Genomic DNA, 18292 nt, shown 5'->3' with positions numbered 1-18292 from the left:
TGCCTTATATAGCTCTTTTGTCCCACCCCACGCACATGCGGAGACCTCACCTGGCTTAACTGGTGCCTCCAGAGACGAAACCTCTCTCATCGTCACTCAACGCCTAGGTTTAACTCCACTACTCACATCCTACCATACCCTTGTCTGTACATTATGCCTTGAATCTATTCTACCACACCCAGAAATCTGCTCCTTTTATTCTCTGTCCCCCAATGCACTAGATGACCAGTTCGTATACCCTTATCCTACTCCTCCTCTGTTCCTCTGGTGATGTAGAGGTTAACCCAGGCCCTGTAGCCCCCAGTTCCACTCCTATTCCCCAGGCACTATCATTTGTTGACTTCTGTAACCGTAAAAGCCTTGGTTTCATGCATGTTAACATCAGAAGCCTCCTCCCTAAGTTTGTTTTATTCACTGCTTTAACACACTCTGCCAACCCTGATGTCCTAGCCATGTCTGAATCCTGGCTGAGGAAGGCCACCAAAAATTCTGAAATGTCCATCCCCAACTACAACATTTTCCACCAAGATTGAACTGCCAAAGTGAGTGGAGTTGCAATCTACTGCAGAGATAGCCTGCAGAGTTCTGTCATGCTATCCAGGTCTGTGCCCAAACAGTTAGAGCTTCTACTTTTAAAAATCCACCTTTCCAGAAATAAGTCTCTCACTGTTGCCGCTTGTTATAGACCCCCCTCAGCCCCCCAGCTGTGCCCTGGACACCATATGTGAATTAATTGGCCCCTATTTATCTTCAGAGTTTGTACTGTTAGGTGACCTAAAATGGGATATGCTTAACACCCCGGCCTTCCTACAATCTAAGATAGATGCCCTCAATCTCACACAAATTATCATGGAACCTACCAGGTACAACCCTAAATCAGTAAACACGGGCACCCCCATAGATATCATCCTGACCAACCTGCCCTCTAAATGCACCACTGCTCTGCTTCAACCAGGATCTCAGCGACCACTGCCTCATTGCCTGCGTCCGTAATGGGTAATGGGTCCACGGTCAAACGCTCCCTAAAACACTTCAGCGAGCAGGCCTTTCTAATTGACCTGGCTTGGGAATCCTGGAAGGATATTGACCTAATTCCGTCAGTAGAGGATGCCTGGTTGTTCTTTAAAGGTGCTTTCCTCACCATCTTAAATAAGCATGCCACATTCAATTTTTTTTAAAACGAAGAACAGATTTAGCCCTGGGTTCACTCCAGACTTGATTGCCCTTGACCAGCACAAAAACATCCTGTGGGGTACTGCATTAGCATTGAATAGCCCTCACGATATGCAACTTTTCAGGGAAGTTAGGAACCAATATACACAGGCTATTAGGAAAGCAAAGGCTAGCTTTTTCAAACAGAAAATTTGCAACCTGTAGCACAAACTCCAAAACATTCTGGTACACTGTAAAGTCCATGGAGAATAAGAGCACCTCCTCCCATCTGCCCACTATACTGAGGCTGGGAAACACTGTCACCACCGATAAATCTACGATAATCGCAAATTTCAATAAGCATTTTTCTAAGGCTGGCCATGCTTTCCACCTGGCTACCCCTACCCCGATCAACAGCTCTGCACCCCCCACAGCAACTTTCCCAAGCCTCCCCCATTTCTCCTTCACCAAATCCAGATAGCTGATGTTCTGAAAGGGCTGTGAAATCTGGACCCCTACAAATCAGCTGGGCTAGACAATCTGGACCCTCTCTTTCTTAAATTATCTGCCACAACTGTTGCAACCCCTATTACTAGCCTGTTCAACTTCTCTTTCGTATCATCTGAGATCCCTAAAGATTGGAAAGCTGCTGCGGTCACCTCCCTCTTCAAAGGGAGAGACACTCTAGACCCAAACTTTTACAGACCTACAGTATATCTATCCTACCCTGCCTTTCTAAAGTTTTCGAAAGCCTAGTTAACAAACAGATCACCGACCATTTCGAATCCCACCGTACCTTCTCCGCTATGCAATCTGGTTTCTAAGCTGGTCATGGGTGCACCTCAGCCACGCTCAAGGTCCTAAACGATATCATAACCACCATCAATAAAAGACAGTACTGTGCAGCCATCTTCATCGACCTAGCCAAGGCTTTTGACTCTGTCAATCTCCCCATTCTTATCGGCAGACTCAACAGCCTTGGTTTCTCAAATGACTGCCTCGCCTGGTTCACCAACTACTATTCAGATAGAGTTCAGTGTGTCAAATCAGAGGGCCTGTTGTCCAGATCTCTTGCAGTCTCTATGGGGGTGCTTGTTGAGAACTTGTTCTCAACGGGCCTACCTGGTTAAATAAAGGTGAAATATAAAAAAGTAGCACAATTTCTAACTTATTTGCATTCGTTTTTACTTACACTTGTATGTTAACTTCTCCATTGATGTTGTTTTTAAGTTTTCGCTGACTTTTCTTAGCGGACGTACAATCGTCGCAAATTGAATTATGGGGTGTTTCAGGCCCCGGAATGAACATAATTGTACACTCGCAAAGCCGATTATAACGAGTGCTGAGGGGCTTACGTTGCAAACTTCCCTTGCTTGGCTAATCATTTGGACCGCCCTCCAAGATGGCGACGGGGATTCCCCCAAGGGCATAAGGCGAGGGTAAGTGGACGAGGGTGTGTCTTTTAAGTGTTTGGACTGCCACCCTTGTTAGTCTATCCATAATCTTTGCTTTAACTAACTTTGCTGCCTGACATGATTTGGTCAAAGGGGGAAATGTTCAGCTGTTGTAATATAGAGCAGGCTCAACTTGCCCGGCTGATATAAATTGTCCAACTTGCACTTAAAACAGGGTTTCCCAAACTGGGGCCTGGGGCCCCCACTGGTTGAAAATGATTTGAATGTGCTACACAGCGGATTCAAATAATCAAAGCTTGATGATGAGTTAGTTATTTGAATAAGCTGTGTAGTGCTGGGGGAGAGGGGCACAGGACCATGTTTGGAAACCCTGACTTAAACAATGGGGGATGAACCAGAAAGATCAGTTTTAGGCTATGCCTATTGGAATTCCTTGCGGTATCGTTGTTTTCAGTAAAATATTTTTAGCTGGGCCAACTTTAGAGCAGACTCAACTTGCCCAACTGCTCAGTTCACTTGCCCCAGGCAACAGGGCAACCCTTAAGGTCCCTGCTACAACTAGGTTGTAGAGTTTTTGTAGTTTTACCTGGTTACCGTCAGGAGAGAAGAAAAATGTCCCCACCACTCTGGGACCCGTGGTGCCACCTTTGAAGATGACATGTAGACTATATATCCAGCTCTTATACTAAAGCACCTACATTGTTCTCAATACTGTCATTTATAATCCTTTAAGGGATTTAATTTTAATTAGATTGTCTTGTGATTCACTCACTCTAAAGGTGACTGTTAAACCATTATGTAAAATGTACATCATCTACTTAGAAAATTTGAAATATTTTTCTACAGTTATCAAAGTACTAGAATATTTCTGATCGTTCTCACAAGGCATCCCCTCATCTTTAACATTACAAAACATTTAATCCAAACTTGCAATAAGAAAATTGTCCAAATGAAGCACTAGTCAACAGTGTTAGAGGTATTCAGCCGTGTGTGGTTGTTTCGCTCCAGTTAAAGGGGCAATCCTTAGTTTTGGTAAAAAGCTGAGGGATGGGGCAGGAGAAATGTAACCACTCAAAATTATAGACAGAACTATGGATACAAGGACTGACCATGCATGATATCAAAATTATAGTTATAACCAAACATAAACAAACATTTAAAACATGGTTATATTTACTTTGTTTACAAACATTGTAGTAAAACAAGCTGATATTTTGAGTTCTGATGGGGTATGACAGTTTAACTAAGCTCATGAGGTATTTACAAGTTATATTCTTCAAGAATCAATGGTTTCATATAATTAATTTATAAGTCCAAAAATTGATATAGCAACTGCAGATTGCCCCTTCAATGAATAAGTCTTTGCATTTGTATCCAATTGATTGAATTGGAATTGTTGTTTGTTAATATGTCTGGTCTTTCTTTTCACCAAAGAGTTCTGTCTCTGCCCAGCTGGGAGGCTGGCTTGTATCATGCACTCTCCTTGGGCAGCCCGTCAGATCCAAGCAAATGCTCACTAGGGTCCTCCACCACGCGAGGTCCAGGTCCAGCCTTATACACAAATCAGAAATAATCCCTCAGACAAACCAACTTAATATCACATCAAAATGTAGCAGATCCATACATAATGTGTGCGTTTATAGGATCTGCATTCTTGCTGATTTCCCGTAAGCCGGTTGGAGAGAGCATCAAGCTCGCTCCCCAAAACCTTCCACTACGCCAACCCGCAGAGATGCACAGGAAACGGGCAAAGGACCCGGAGGGTGCTGCCTATGTGTATGTGTATGTGTGTGTGTGTGTGTGTGTGTGTATGTATGTATGTATGTATGTATGTATGTATGTATGTATGTATGTATGTATGTATGTATGTATGTATGTATGTATGCATGTGTGTATGTGTGTATGTGTGTGTGTCTATGTACCTTGGTGCTGATTATATAGCTGATTCCCTTCACCATGGGCTCCATACCAATGGCCTGCTTCAGCTCCTCAGATAGTGTTGTTGGGGCAACCGGAAGACCCTTTAGAAACCTGACGTGGGACAGGTAAAGTCACAGGAGGGAGTGTTGTCTGACTGTCTGAGTGTGTGTGTTTGTGAGAAACTCACTGTCCTCCGTTGGTCTCTGGTGGGAATAAGTGTTTGACCACCTGGACAAACTCTTCCACATTCTGCTGAAGAGTGTAGATCACTGCATTGGGACCTGCATCAAACGTGTATGCCACCTGGTGGAGAAGAGAAAACATCGGTCACTGCTTATACTCGTGAAAAGAACTATGAACCAAAGTTATAGCTTTGTTACAGCAGTGTTATAACAGTGTCAGCAGAAGGAGGGATGCGATGCTGCACTAGTCCTCTGAGACTCATGAAGAAGTACTAGGTCATAGACGCGGCAAAGAGGTCAATAGAACGCAGACCATGGGGGATAGAAGAAGGATGCCAGATTGGTGCACAACAAATCTGATCTAACAAAGTGGATATTCGTCAAATCCGTCATGATCAATGTATTGTAACAGGCCCACAACGTGTTTACAAAGTCTGATTTGGATATACTGTTTTCGCTGCATAACATTTCAGGTTTAGAAGAAGTGACTGCTAAATGCTAACTCCCGTTCATATAAGCTGGTAGCATAGAGAAATCAGTGGTGGTAGTCAAAGTCATTTTTTAACTGTAATGCAGTTGAATGGTGATGATGACATGAACATGTATTGAAGTTGACATCAATACAATCAATACAATACTCCGATTTTTACCACAACATTGTGTGAAATACACATAAACAACAGCCTAAATCTAGGCTAATTTCGCTTAGGGGAAATAAGGAGATTCTGGATCTTTCCATGGCATTTCCACTGTTTTGGTCAAGATCCATTGATTTCTTTACCACATCCATACTTGGGCTTGTTAACACATTTTCTATTCCTCTTGAACTGTAGAAATACTACCAGTTTCATATCTCTATTTCATAATCTCAGAATATAAACAATTACTGCACCTTGTTCTGCTTCTTAGACCCCTTGTAGAACTGTCAATGTTCCATATGACTAGCACATTTCCATGACTAAAAGAAAGAACTAACTCCCTGATGGTGCTCACCTTTGTTTCCCTGTAGTGACGGTTATAGCGGTGCACAAGGTTGATAACACGGCGCGACACGTCGTTGAGGTAGAAGATCGGTGGGTAGGTGTCCAGGCAGGTGGCATGGAACTGATTGCTATCCTTCATGGTCAGCTCAGCGAACGCAGTAAAGTCCCTCTTATGTACAGCCTCAATCATCTCCTTCATCCTGGCTGGGACCACAGAGTCTGCCCGGTGCTGAGGGGGAGAGCACAAGGGTTAAGGGTAAGGGTTAATAACTTTGTGTGTGTGTGTGTGTGTACCTTCAGGAGACTGCTCGTCTCTACACTAGTTTGCATGCCGGAAGTGCTGCCAACTGGTTTCCGCTCAGCACTGACCTAAAAAGAGAGAGGGAGACAGAGAGATGGGGGTGTTGAGATTATTAAAGAAATGGGAGAAATGTATATGCCAACATTTACCTCCAGACAAAGCCATCTTTAGTAATGATCAGAGAGACCTACCACCAGTACAAGGACCCTGAGCTCAGGCCAGTGAGTCTCTGGCTCCACCTGCTGGGCCAGACTGTCCTTGCCATCTCCTTGCTGGCCCATAATCCACTGGACGAAGCCCCCATACATACTCCTACAGGCACTGCCTGAACCCTGCCTAGAAACCACAGACAACTCCCCCTCCACTCCCATAACCCGGGACAGGGTGTACACTGGAACAGGAGAGTGGAGTGAGGAGACAAGATGGAGAGACAAAAGGAAAGTAAGGAGAAGAGGGATGAGGAGATGGAGACGGTGCTTAAGTTCCCAACATTTAAAAAGTATAAAACTAGTTTCACACAAGCATTTACTTCATTTGATCTATTTAATGCTGTGTTGGGTACAAACCATTATGATAGGACACAGTCTCTTACCCAGACAGGCATAGCCGGCAGCAGAGGAGGCAAGTCCGGCTGCAGTTGGGAAGTTGTTGACAGAGCAGATGTGGACTTTATGGGACAAACCGGCCGTGTCTACATCAGCCTCCCCATCACTACGTCGCTTACGGGCCAGGCGCCGAACTGAGGAAGGAAACCACCAACAACAACACATCATTTCTTGTCCTCCCCCTTTGCTTTCTTACTCTTCCCCCTCTACTCTCTCCCTCTATCATATCATTGCATATAGTGAGTGACTCACTCTCCCTAAGGCAGGACTGTAGTCTGGGCTGGGTTATGTCCTCCTCTTTGCCGTTGAGCCAGATACGATCCTCCTGGAACGACCTGCTGCACGCCACTGTTGTGGTTGTTTTGAGCTGGGGGGAATAAGGACACATGGCAGAAATGGTTAGTTTTTGTTGTTTTAACAAAACAGTCATATTTAGCCACTTGCTGAGTGTCTGGTGAACAGTATTACAGTCTTACCTGGTCTTGATGTAATGTGACACTCAAAGATGAATTTATAGGTAGAATCAACTCCTCATCCCTCTTCCCCCCTTTGAAACAGCAATAACAACAAAGCATTTACAATTCAATACATAGTTATTTTCAAAGATTGTACAGAGAACATTCCTTTCACATCATGGTGGCAATACATTTGTCATGTACCAATGCACACACACCAAAGCGTGGCTAGAAGTGGCTACAGTGCTGCAAGCAAGCATTTCATTGATTCAATAAATGTTACAGTTTTACATGACATTAAGCTAGATGTGGTTGACAGTGTTCTTTGGTTGACATGTCTGTAGTGGATTATACGAAAATACAATACTCACAGTATTTGATGACAGCGATATTCACAGGCGCACTGCATGTTACCATGGTGAGCTTTTTGCCGCTGTCCTCGGACATTTTGATAAAGTAAAATCAGGAGCAATAAAATTACAAAAAATACTATAAACGCGAGACTGTCTAATATTTTGAGATCCACTGATACAGTAATGTCTGCACAACCATAGAGCTTTACAAAACGTGTCTGTGGATTGGAGGGGGTAGAGCACGTGACTAAACCTCCCACCAATCAGCGTCACTCATGTACCGTGACTGAAACAAGGCAGCCAATCCTTTTGATCAGACCACCGTCGTCCGAAAATGAGGCCAGAGCCACATTTAGGGGGCGTATCTTGATCGCAGGCAGAAATGTAGTAGTGACTGGATATTACGAATGATAGTGCCGGATATATTTGACCATATACCGTATATTAACAGCTCTTGTGTTATGTTCTTCTTTTATATGAAATTATGGTTTCAGAGGAAAGAAAAAAACAGTAATCTAGTGTATAATTATTGTTATTATAAGAGGAACGCTTGTTTTATGATCAAGAAGAATGACTCCTTGTCTGCTTTATCAATGCTGACATTGATTTATTGGGGTGAACGCTTTGAACATGAAACCAAATCTCCCATGAATTTATCTCCAAATATTTAGTAACATCATGCTTGTAAGAACATCAATGTACTGTCAGATATTGAGTATTACCTGTGGCAGGTGAACAATAGAATCAACCATTCATATATCTGTGGTCTCACCAGACATCTGTTCAATGTGAGTGAAGCAGGAAGTTCTTTAAGTGCTGTTGTAGACTAACGATTGAGATAATTTAACAAATCCTGCTACAAATACGTCTCAGCCTCTTAATGCACATACTGCATACATTTCAGCACAGAGTATTTGAACCTAGTGAGTCAAAGCAACTATCGCCAGCCTATACATTAGGATAGCCTAAGACACTACCTAGGAGGCCTTGTAAAGAAGATTGACTACATTTTAATACAAACTATATTTTTCTTACACCATTGCTCTTATGTGATTATACTTTTTTAATGAAAGAAAATGTAGTGCAAACCCATATGACCAATCAATGAGTCTTCAAGCACTCAGCTCACAGACAAAATATCATCATGATAAAGCTGTTGATTATTTGTGGAATAAGCATTTAAATGTAAGGCTTTTTTATTTTTTAAATGTAAACTGTTGGATACAGGTCAGCAAAATTTTACAAAAAAGAATGAATATACCCATGTGCTCTGTCCAATGATGTTTTCACTATTTACTGAGTAGCAGCAGACAGTATTCACAAAGCAGTCTCTAGAAAAATGCATCAGCAGCAATATACCCTAAGTTGAATTTTGTTCTGCTTCTTGTGGTGGAGAAAAAGTAAAACGTGGTGAAAATGGATATAAGAGAGAATATAGTAATGAGTTCCAGATGCACACAGGGGCTGATGTGATACCCCTGGGTGCATCACTAAGGCAGGGCCTTTGGCAAGTCAAAAACGGCCGCCAACGAACAGAGCCCTGCTCCAACCTATCTAGTCCTGAATCCCGCCCTAAGCCAGCCGTCTGACTGGTTCCTGAGCTCCTTTCAACGCATCAATCATCATCCTCATCGGAGTCCATCACCTTTCGTCGGTTGAACTGAGGGGAGGAGGGGATGCAGTCAGTTAAAAGTCTGAGATTGTGATACTGTATTTGATCCGTGGACTCACCTTGACAGTTGTCTTTTTTTCTGTTTGCTGACTAACTTTTTCTAAGATGTCGATCAAACCAGTCTCTGAAATCTGAAGAGAGACAATCCAAATGTAAGGAAGAGCCAATAGCAGATGGGTCAAGTCAGTGCTTTTCATAGGGAATAGTTTTTAATGTTTAAACATTTGAATGATAAGAAAAAAATCTGAAAATTGCATGTGAATTCACAGGGCAAAATATGGTCCTGCGTATGACTGCTCGGGGGCAATGCAGTCACTAGCAAAGAGAAAGAAACGTCAGGCTGTCTAAGTGTTTTTTTTCAGGTTGCGTAAGTCTAAACAGTGTAAAAAATATATATAGTATACACTGAGTGTAAAAAACATTAGGAATAGCTGCTCTTTCCATAACTGACTGACTAGGTGAATCCAGGTGAAAGCTATGATCCCTTATTGATGTCACTTGTTAAATCCACGTCAATCAGTGTAGACGAAGGGGAGGAGACAGGTTAAAGAAGGATTTTTAAGCCTTGAGACAATTGAGACATGGATTGTGTAGGTGTGCTATTCATATGAGAGGGGACGCTATGTTGTATTGTTGTCTCTACCTTCTTGCCCTTTGTACTGTTGTCTGTGCCCAATCATCTTTGTACCATGTTTTGTGTTGCTACCATGTTGTTGTCATGCTGTGTTTCTACCATGCGGTGTTGTCATTTGTTGCTGCCTTGCTATGTTGTTGTCTTATGTAGTGTTGTGTTGTCATGTGTGTTTTGTCCTATATTTATTTATTTATTTATTTATTTATTTATTTATTTATTTATATATATATATATATATATATATATATATATATATATATATATATATATATATATATATATATATAAACAATGATGGCCTATATATATATATATATATATATATATATATATATATATATTTTTTTTTTTTTTTTTTTTTTTTTTATGGATCCCAGCCCCTTTTTTATGGCCCTTTGCCTTTTGGTAGGCCATCATTGTAAATAAGAATTTGTTCTAAACTGACTTGCCTAGTTGAATAAAGGTTAAATACAATTTTTAAAAATAGGGTGACTGGGCAAGAAAAAAGTGAAATGCCTTTGAACAGGGTATGGTAGTAGGTGCCAGATTTTTGCAATGCTGCTGGGGTTTTCACGCTCAACAGTTTCCTGTGTGTATCAAGATTGGTCCACCACCCAAAGGACATCCAGCCAACGTGACAACTGTGGGAAGCATTGGAGTCAACATGGGCCAACATCCCTGTGGAACGCTTTTGACACCTTGTAAAGCCCATGCCCCGATGAATAGAGGTTGTTCTGAGAGCAAAAAGAGGTGCAACTCAATATTAGGAAGGTGTTTCTAATGTTAGGGCACACACATATAGAGTTGAAGTCAGAAGTTTACATACACCTTAGCCAAATGCATTTAAACTCAGTTTTTCACAATTCCTGACATTTAATCCTAGTAAAAAATCCCTGTCTTAGATCTGTTAGGATCACTACTTTATTTTAAGAATGTGAAATGTCAGAATAATAGTTTACATACACTAAATTGTTAGTGTATGTAAACTTCTAACCCACTGGAATTGTGATACAGTGAATTATAAGTGAAATAATCGGTCTGTAAACAATTGTTTGGAAAAATTACTTGTGTCATGGACAAAGTAGATGTCCTAACCAACTTGCCAAAAGTATAGTTTGTGAACAAGAAAATTCTGGAATGGTTGAAGAGTTTTAATGACTCCAACCTAAGTGTATGTAAACTTACAAATAAAATCGCAGGAAATTAGCTTTAAAACTGCAAAAAGTTATTTCAGCTCCATGGAGAACTTTGTAGAATTGCAGGAAATTGGCTTAAAAATTGACAAATTTCTCTACACCGCCAAGATGGGGGCCTCTAAAATGTTCTCGCCCCATACCTCCCCCCCACTTTTTTCAGTTAGGGATTTTTTCCTAAGCATTAACAATCACAATTTTGTTTAAAAGTACGTTCAATGATATATGTCCACATATGCTTTAGGTCCAGTTCTCTCACCTTTCCTCCCAGCTGGCCCATGCGAGCCATCTGTATGAGGTAATTCTCCACTGCTTTGGCCTTCTCTGGCTTCACCAGAGCCAAGTTACTCACTGCAACAAAACATAGCAGGCTTTTAGGCAATGGAGCCACCTATTGCTAAACCAGGCGTAGGTGCTGAAAGTTCCAATATCAGATCAATGATTCATTCAAACCAGGGGGATATGAAATACCTACATCTGGCGCGGGCAGACTGGTCTAGAACCTGAGCCAGTATGGAGTTCCTCATCTCTGTTTCCCTGTGAAAAGACCGAACAGAAGATTATAGTTAGGCCACGTTTACACATGCAGCCCAATTGGGCTGCCTGTGTAAATGAAGCCAATTGTTTTATCACATTGACTAGCTTTATAAATAGTCTGTCACATAGTTCTTCATAAACCAGAGCTGCAAACTGCAGGTCAAGACATGCAACATTAGCAAACTACTGTGAACTAAACCAATAACAGGGAGAGAAATCTGTGTCTCTGAAATGTAGCTATACTCAGCACTGAGTTGTGAATGCATGACGGGAATAAAAGTTCAGATGGATAAATAATGAAGACCAACTTCTGTTTGGCCTCCTGCTGCCCTTGCTGGTCATTTGAAGAGTCCTGGGAAGGGGGGGGGGGGGGGGGAGAAAAGAGACAGTCAAAGTCCACTCCTTTCTTTAGTTGTTTAAACATATTTATTTTTAAACAACATGAGAACAGACCAGCCAACAGGCTACTGTATCACACAGCCATGCTGAGCGCACACATCGGCTCTCTCTTGAAGTGCAGCCTAATATTGCTGTGGATTTTCAGACCCATGGCAAAGGGACTAGATCTTTGAACAACAGTTTAAACTGTACCAAAACGTGGTTCAGAAAACAACCCGTTGCCCCCTCCCCTACTCCTTTGGAGTTTGCAGATCTGAAAGAGCCTATTGGTAGACTGGGTGGCGCCATCCCCATATTGATTACTACATCTGCCCAGTTCCTTCAAATCTAGCCTCAAGAGGGACAGGGATAGGGAGTGGGACACAATTAACTGTAGTATAGTAGACTACAAAGTGAAAATTTACAGGTTTCTGGAAAATATGTTTATACAAAGCTTACAAAATAATACATTTTTTAAATATTTTTTTAAGTTTAACATATAAGCTTCACTCAAGGTTGATAACCATGTCCCAAACCATTCACAATACATCATGGTTCTGGCATTCAAACATTTTGCTATTCCTTTATTGCAAACATACTTGGGTCACATTACTCAAGGAGCACAGACACAACTGCCAGACATGCTGCATTGCTCAGTCCAGGTCATTAATTACACAGCCTTTTGCCATGTCACCGCCATCACACAATGTGCAGTACAGTAGCTGTACAGCAGCTTACCCCTGGACTCATTTGGTTCCAAGACAGACTCTGAAAAATTAGCAACTCAAACTCAATGACAACATCTCTGTTGGATGAAAGGATTCCTAGTGTGACTATGTCCATCCCATTCCCAATCTTTTGATTGATAATCTCTGTCATCATGTCACTCATATTGAGGTATAACTCATTCATAAACACTAACTACCTTTAGCGCCTATTGACAATAGTATCTTCTGGCTGGGGGAGTTTTGTTAAGAGCCCCGCCACTCGTTGCGGATGTTAAAACGCATTACTTGCGGTATGGTTTTGGAAACAAAAGTCACATGTCTTTCATATATGCGAGAAATAATAATAAATCCCCAAAATAAAAGGTTACTACACACCTTAATTACATTTTTTATTATTAACCTTTATTTAACCAGGGGAACTCATTGAGACCATGGTCTCATTTCCAATGGCGCCCTGAGAACAACAGTTCAAGCAATGTGAACAACAATTCCAGCATGATCACTACAAAGTTACAGTTACAACATTTCAAACCAATCGTTACATTCAAAAGGTTAGTAGAAACAAATATATACAATCAATCAAAACCAGTGCAGTTTTCATTGGTCACATTTTTTATTATAGCCATAAATTCACCTTTTGGGACCAAAGAATCAAGTTTTAGAGTGACCTGTAGGACATTCCAGGACGGAGGGGCATAGTAACTAAAATCAGTCTTCCCTAACTCAGAGGAGACCCATGGAATCTCTAGTACCAACCAGTCTCGAGAGAGAGTATTATACTTACCAGATGTCCTATTTAGAAGTGAGATGAGGTAGTATGGGAGTTTCTGGAGAAGTGCTTTATTTATTAATATTAGCCAATGTTGGGTCCTTCTGTTACTCAGAGACTCCCATCCAACAGAACTATATAAGAGAAAATGATGCGTACAGAAATGATCACCAGTGATAAAACGAAAGGCTTAGTGGTAGACTGTATCTAGAGGTTTTAACAGAGGCTGCCGTATGCATGAAGATTGAGTCGCCATAGTCAATTACTGGGAAGTGTTGCTTGAACAATCTTCCCTCTATCTTCAAAAGTGAGACAATTTATTTCTATACAGGTAGTGGCGTTTATACTTGTCACATATCAGTTTGGAAACAATGTTAAAAAAAATTGACTTAATAAAGCTGCATACAAACATGGTCCATTTTCTGCTTTCTTGACTAAGGCATCTCCAAAATGCAGGTGTTTCAGCCTAGCTCAGTGCTTTCTGTGGTGGAAGGGCAGCCAGCAGAAAATATTGAGCATAGGGGTTGGTAATAGAGGTCGACCGATTAATCGGAATGGACAATTAACTAGGGCCAATTTAAAGTTTTCATAACAATTGGTAATCGCCATTTTTGGACACCGATTGTGGCCGATTACATTGCACTCCACGAGGAGACTGTGTGGCAGGCTGTTATGCGTTATTACCTGTTATGCGAGTGCAGCAAGGAGCCAATGTCAGTTGCTAGCTAGCATTAAACTTATCTTATAAAAAACAAATCTATCTTAACATAATCACTAGTTAAACTAGTAATATCATTAACCATGTGTAGTTATCTAGCTTGTCCTGCGTTGCATATAATCAATGCGGTGCCTGTTAATTTATCATTGAATTATAGCCTACCTCGCCAAACGGGCAATTTAACAGGCGCATTCGTGGAAAAAAGCACTGTCGTTGCACCAATGTGAACCTAACCATAAACATCAATGTCTTTCTTAAAATCTATACTCAAGTATAGATTTTTAAACCTGCATATTTAGTTAATATTGCTTGCTAACATTAATTTATTTTAACTAGGGAAATTGTGTCACTTCTCTTGCGTTCTGTGCAACAGAGTCAGGGTAGATGCAGTAGTTTGGGCCGCCTGGCTCGTTGCAAACTGTGTGAAAACTATTTCTTCCTAACAAAGACAGCCAACTTTGCCAAATGGGGGATGATTTAACAAAAGCACATTTGCGAAAAAAATAACAATCGTTGCACGAATGTACCTAACCATAAACATCAATGCCTTTCTTAAAATCAATACACAGAAGTATATATTTTTAAACCGGCATATTTAGTTAAAAGAAATCCAGGTTAACAGGCAATATTAAACTAGGGATATTGTGTCACTTCTCTTGCGTTCATTGCACGCAGTGTCAGGGTATATGAAACAGTTTGGGCCGCCTGGCTCGTTGCAAACTAATTGCCAGAATTTTATGTAATTATGACATAACATTGAAGGTTGTGCAATGTAACAGGAATATTTAGAATTATGGATGCCACCCGTTAGATAAAATACGGAACGGTTCCGTATTTCACTGAAAGAATAAACGTTTTGTTTTCGAAATGATAGTTTATGGATTTGACCATATTAATGACCTAAGGCTCGTATTTCAGTGTGTTATTATAATTAAGTCTATGAATTGATAGAGCAGTCTGACTGAGCGGTGGTATGCAGCAGCTTTCTTCTCCAATACTTTGTTTTTGCATTATTTAAACCAAATTGAACATGTTTCATTATTTATTTGAGACTAAATTGATTTTATTGATGTATTATATTAAGTTAAAATAAAAGTGTTCATTGTTCATTCAGTATTGTTGTAATTGTCATTATTACAAATATATATATATACAAATATATATATATATACATATATATATATATATATATAAAAAAATGTTTAAAAAAAAAATCTATTTAAACATTTTTTTTTTTAAATTATTTTTATTTTTTTTATCTGCCGATTAATCGGTATCGGCTTTTTTTGGTCCTCCAATAATCCAGTATCGGCGTTGAAAAATCATAAATCGGTCAACCTCTAATAATGAGTTTGCCCCACAAAGATTTACATGCTAAAATCGCCACTGTATAAAGTAAATGAGTCTTTACTTGCAACTTTTTGTTTTTTTAAAGGCCAACTTATCATCAATCCAAATGCCTAGCTACTTATAAATGGAGAACTAGCATAATTTGGGCTCCTCTCAAGGTCTTTAAAATCAATTTTACAACACCTGGAGAAAAACAAACTTGGTTTTATCAACATTCACTTAAGACCGGTAATCAATTATTTAATTGAATCAAAGCCAAGCTGAAGGTCATGAATGGCTTGCTGCACTGAGGGGGCACATTAATAAATTACTCATCTGCATAGAGATGTAAGCCCCAGTTATTATTATTCAGGGATAAACCAACATTATTTATGAAAATAGTGAACAGTAAAGGGCCTAGTATTGAGCCTTGTGGCACACCTTTGGTTATGTTAAGAAAATTAGACTGAATGCCATCAATAGATATACATTGACTTCTGTCGTGCAGTTGCCTGGAAACCGGACGTTGAATTGCATTGAATACTACTTTGGGCAGAAATTTGCATTTCAGTCAAGAAAGTTTTCCCCACCAACCTCTACAAGCCAGAATGTTGAATAGAATAATATTACAGTGTACTTAACCGGTTGTATGTACAGTTGGTCCTTTTGGCAGTAGTAATGTGAAACAATATATCCACAGGAAAGTATAATTACATACATTTTTCAAAGCACTGGTAATGTGTTCAGAATTCTCACATGAAGCATGAGCAGAACAATGTAAACATGCACGAGCTTGGCAAGTACGCACACATCTCGTGCATGTATTTTTGTCTTCTGTGAATGTTTCAGGTGATAGAAATCTGAGAAGCGCTTGTGCTGTACTAATTAGCTCTGCGCTTCGAACACCTGTGCGTAAACGGAAGACGGACACCAAAAGCTTTTGTCACTGAAAATACAGTCAGCTGCAACTGTTTTAAAATGTATTTTAATGTGATATGAAAGTTTAGGGCTTTATGTTTCTAGAACCATACCGCAATTGAAAATCGATTCAAGGGGGTTGGCGCCCTCCCTTGGGTTGTGCCGTGGCGGAGATCTTCGTGGGCTATATTCGGCCTGGTCTCAGGATGGTAAGTTGGTGGTTGAAGATATCCCTCTAGTGGTGTGGGGGCTGTGCTTTGGCAAAGTAGGTGGGGTTATATCCTGCCTGTTTGGCCTTGTCTGGGGGTATCATCGGATGGGGCCACAGTGTCTCCTGACCCTTTCTGTATTTAGTATTTATGCTGCAGTAGTTTGTGTCGGGGGGCTAGGGTCAGTCTGTTATATCTGGAGTATTTCTCCTGTCTTCTCCAGTGTCCTGTGTGAATTTAAGTATGCTCTCTCTAATTCTCTCTCTCTCTCTCTGAGGACCTGAGCCCTAGGACCATGCCTCAGGACTACCTGGCATGATGACTCCTTGCTGTCCCCAGTCCACCTGGCCGTGCTGCTGCTCCAGTTTCCACTGTTCTGCCTGCGGCTATGGAACCCTGACCTGTTCACCGGACGTACTACCTGTCCCAGACCTGCTGTTTTCAACTCTCTAGAGACAGCATGAGCGGTAGAGATACTCTCAATGATTATCTATGAAAAGCCAAATGACATTTACTCCTGAGGTGCTGACTTGTTGCACTCTCGACAACTACTGTGATTATTATTATTTGACAATGCTGGTCATTTATGAACATTTGAACATCTTGGCCATGTCCTGTTATAATCTCCACCCGGCACAGCCAGAAGAGGACTGGCCACCCCTCATAGCCTGGTTCCTCTCTAGGCTTCTTCGTAGGTTTTGGCATTTCTAGGGAGTTTTTCCTAGCCACCGTGCTTCTACACCTGCATTGTTTGCTGTTTGGGGTTTTAGGCTGGGTTTCTGTACAGCACTTTGATATATCAGCTGATGTAAGAAGGGCTATATAAATACATTTGATTTGAAATTTGATTTGATGGCTGTTTTGGCTGCCAGAGCCAACTCGCCTCTAAACAGAACATGTAAGGTCCTTGGACTAAAAGGAGTGATTTTAGGCTCATTTAGTCCAATATTGGGCTAATCTGGGTATATCTATTCAGTAAAGTGTTTTGCTTAATGAAGATTTAGAAATCAGTGCCAAGCAGGCTTGCTAGATAATCCAGACAGAGGGTGGGGCTACTAACAATGATGTTCATTGCTTCAAACTAGGTCTGAAAAACGGACATTCACACTACTCTCGCACTTGTGCACCAAAACACCTGGGCACATGCACGCGCACCAGGGGAGCGGTAGAGCGATTCTCAACCCCAGAGGAGTGGGAGACGCGAGCGCCAAAGTCAACGAGTCATTGTCCTGTTCATAAATTAAATGTATGTTTCGCATATTCATAAATGTTGATTAAATCACATCACATAGCTTACTAGCTACTGGTAGCATAACTCGTGTCTCACTATGGCATGAGTTTACTAGCTAACGTTAGCTAGCTATCAATCTACAGTATCTTATTAGTAACTACGTTAGCTAGTAAACTAGGTACTGAATTATCTGGCTGCTATGCGAACATGCAATGAACAATATTAGAAAATTCGTTAAAGATGGTGATAGGTTAAAATACTCTAAACTTGAGCTATAAGGCTAACACTAGCTAGCAACAGACTGAACAGTGGATCTTCATATATGGTCGGAACAATGCATTTCTGGTCCCCTCAGGCTCTCTCCTTACCCCGTGTTTTGACTGCAGTTCGGCCATGCGTTGCCGCCTGATAGCCTCCAATTCGTCGTCTGCCATTGTGTTCGAATAGATAGAAAATAGGCCTTATCAATGGTAAAATAAGAAAATCTGTCACTTAACGAGTCTTGTGGAACTGTTTCGTTAGGGGCTGGGCCCTGCTTCAGTATAATGTAATCGATCTCAGAATAATCCAATATGCATCCAGAATAAAGCAATCGAGCCACAAAAGGATG

At 40.9% G+C, this 18292-nt stretch overlaps 2 protein-coding genes across 3 annotated transcripts; both read right to left on the bottom strand.

Annotated features, from left to right (window-relative positions):
* Positions 1-3718: 3718 nt before the first annotated feature.
* Positions 3719-7605, bottom strand: LOC110506596 (diphosphomevalonate decarboxylase). The gene is made up of 10 exons (XM_021586322.2): positions 7385-7605; positions 7035-7105; positions 6811-6925; positions 6546-6692; positions 6145-6344; positions 5947-6021; positions 5663-5881; positions 4675-4790; positions 4490-4598; positions 3719-4118 (listed from the first exon to the last, which is right to left on the bottom strand). The coding sequence occupies exons 1-10, from the start codon at positions 7458-7460 to the stop codon at positions 4038-4040; spliced, it is 1209 nt and encodes a 402-aa protein (XP_021441997.1). The 5' UTR covers positions 7461-7605; the 3' UTR covers positions 3719-4037.
* A 353-nt stretch (positions 7606-7958) lies between these two features.
* Positions 7959-18259, bottom strand: LOC110506595 (programmed cell death protein 5). 2 transcript variants are annotated; one of them, XM_036963832.1, is made up of 7 exons: positions 18051-18253; positions 12519-12548; positions 11711-11754; positions 11341-11402; positions 11125-11216; positions 9098-9169; positions 7959-9026 (listed from the first exon to the last, which is right to left on the bottom strand). In XM_036963832.1, exons 1-7 carry the CDS (start codon positions 18114-18116, stop codon positions 8982-8984), a joined length of 411 nt encoding a protein of 136 aa, XP_036819727.1. In that variant the 5' UTR covers positions 18117-18253; the 3' UTR covers positions 7959-8981. The 2 variants fall into 2 exon arrangements, with proteins under 2 accessions (XP_036819727.1, XP_036819728.1); XM_036963833.1 differs by lacking the exon at positions 12519-12548 and having other exon boundaries at positions 18051-18259.
* Between the last annotated feature and the right edge of the window lie 33 nt (positions 18260-18292).

Source organism: Oncorhynchus mykiss, chromosome 26 (assembly GCF_013265735.2).
Source record: "Oncorhynchus mykiss isolate Arlee chromosome 26, USDA_OmykA_1.1, whole genome shotgun sequence".
Taxonomy (NCBI): Eukaryota; Metazoa; Chordata; class Actinopteri; order Salmoniformes; family Salmonidae; genus Oncorhynchus; species Oncorhynchus mykiss.
This window is presented reverse-complemented; position numbering and strand designations above follow the sequence as displayed.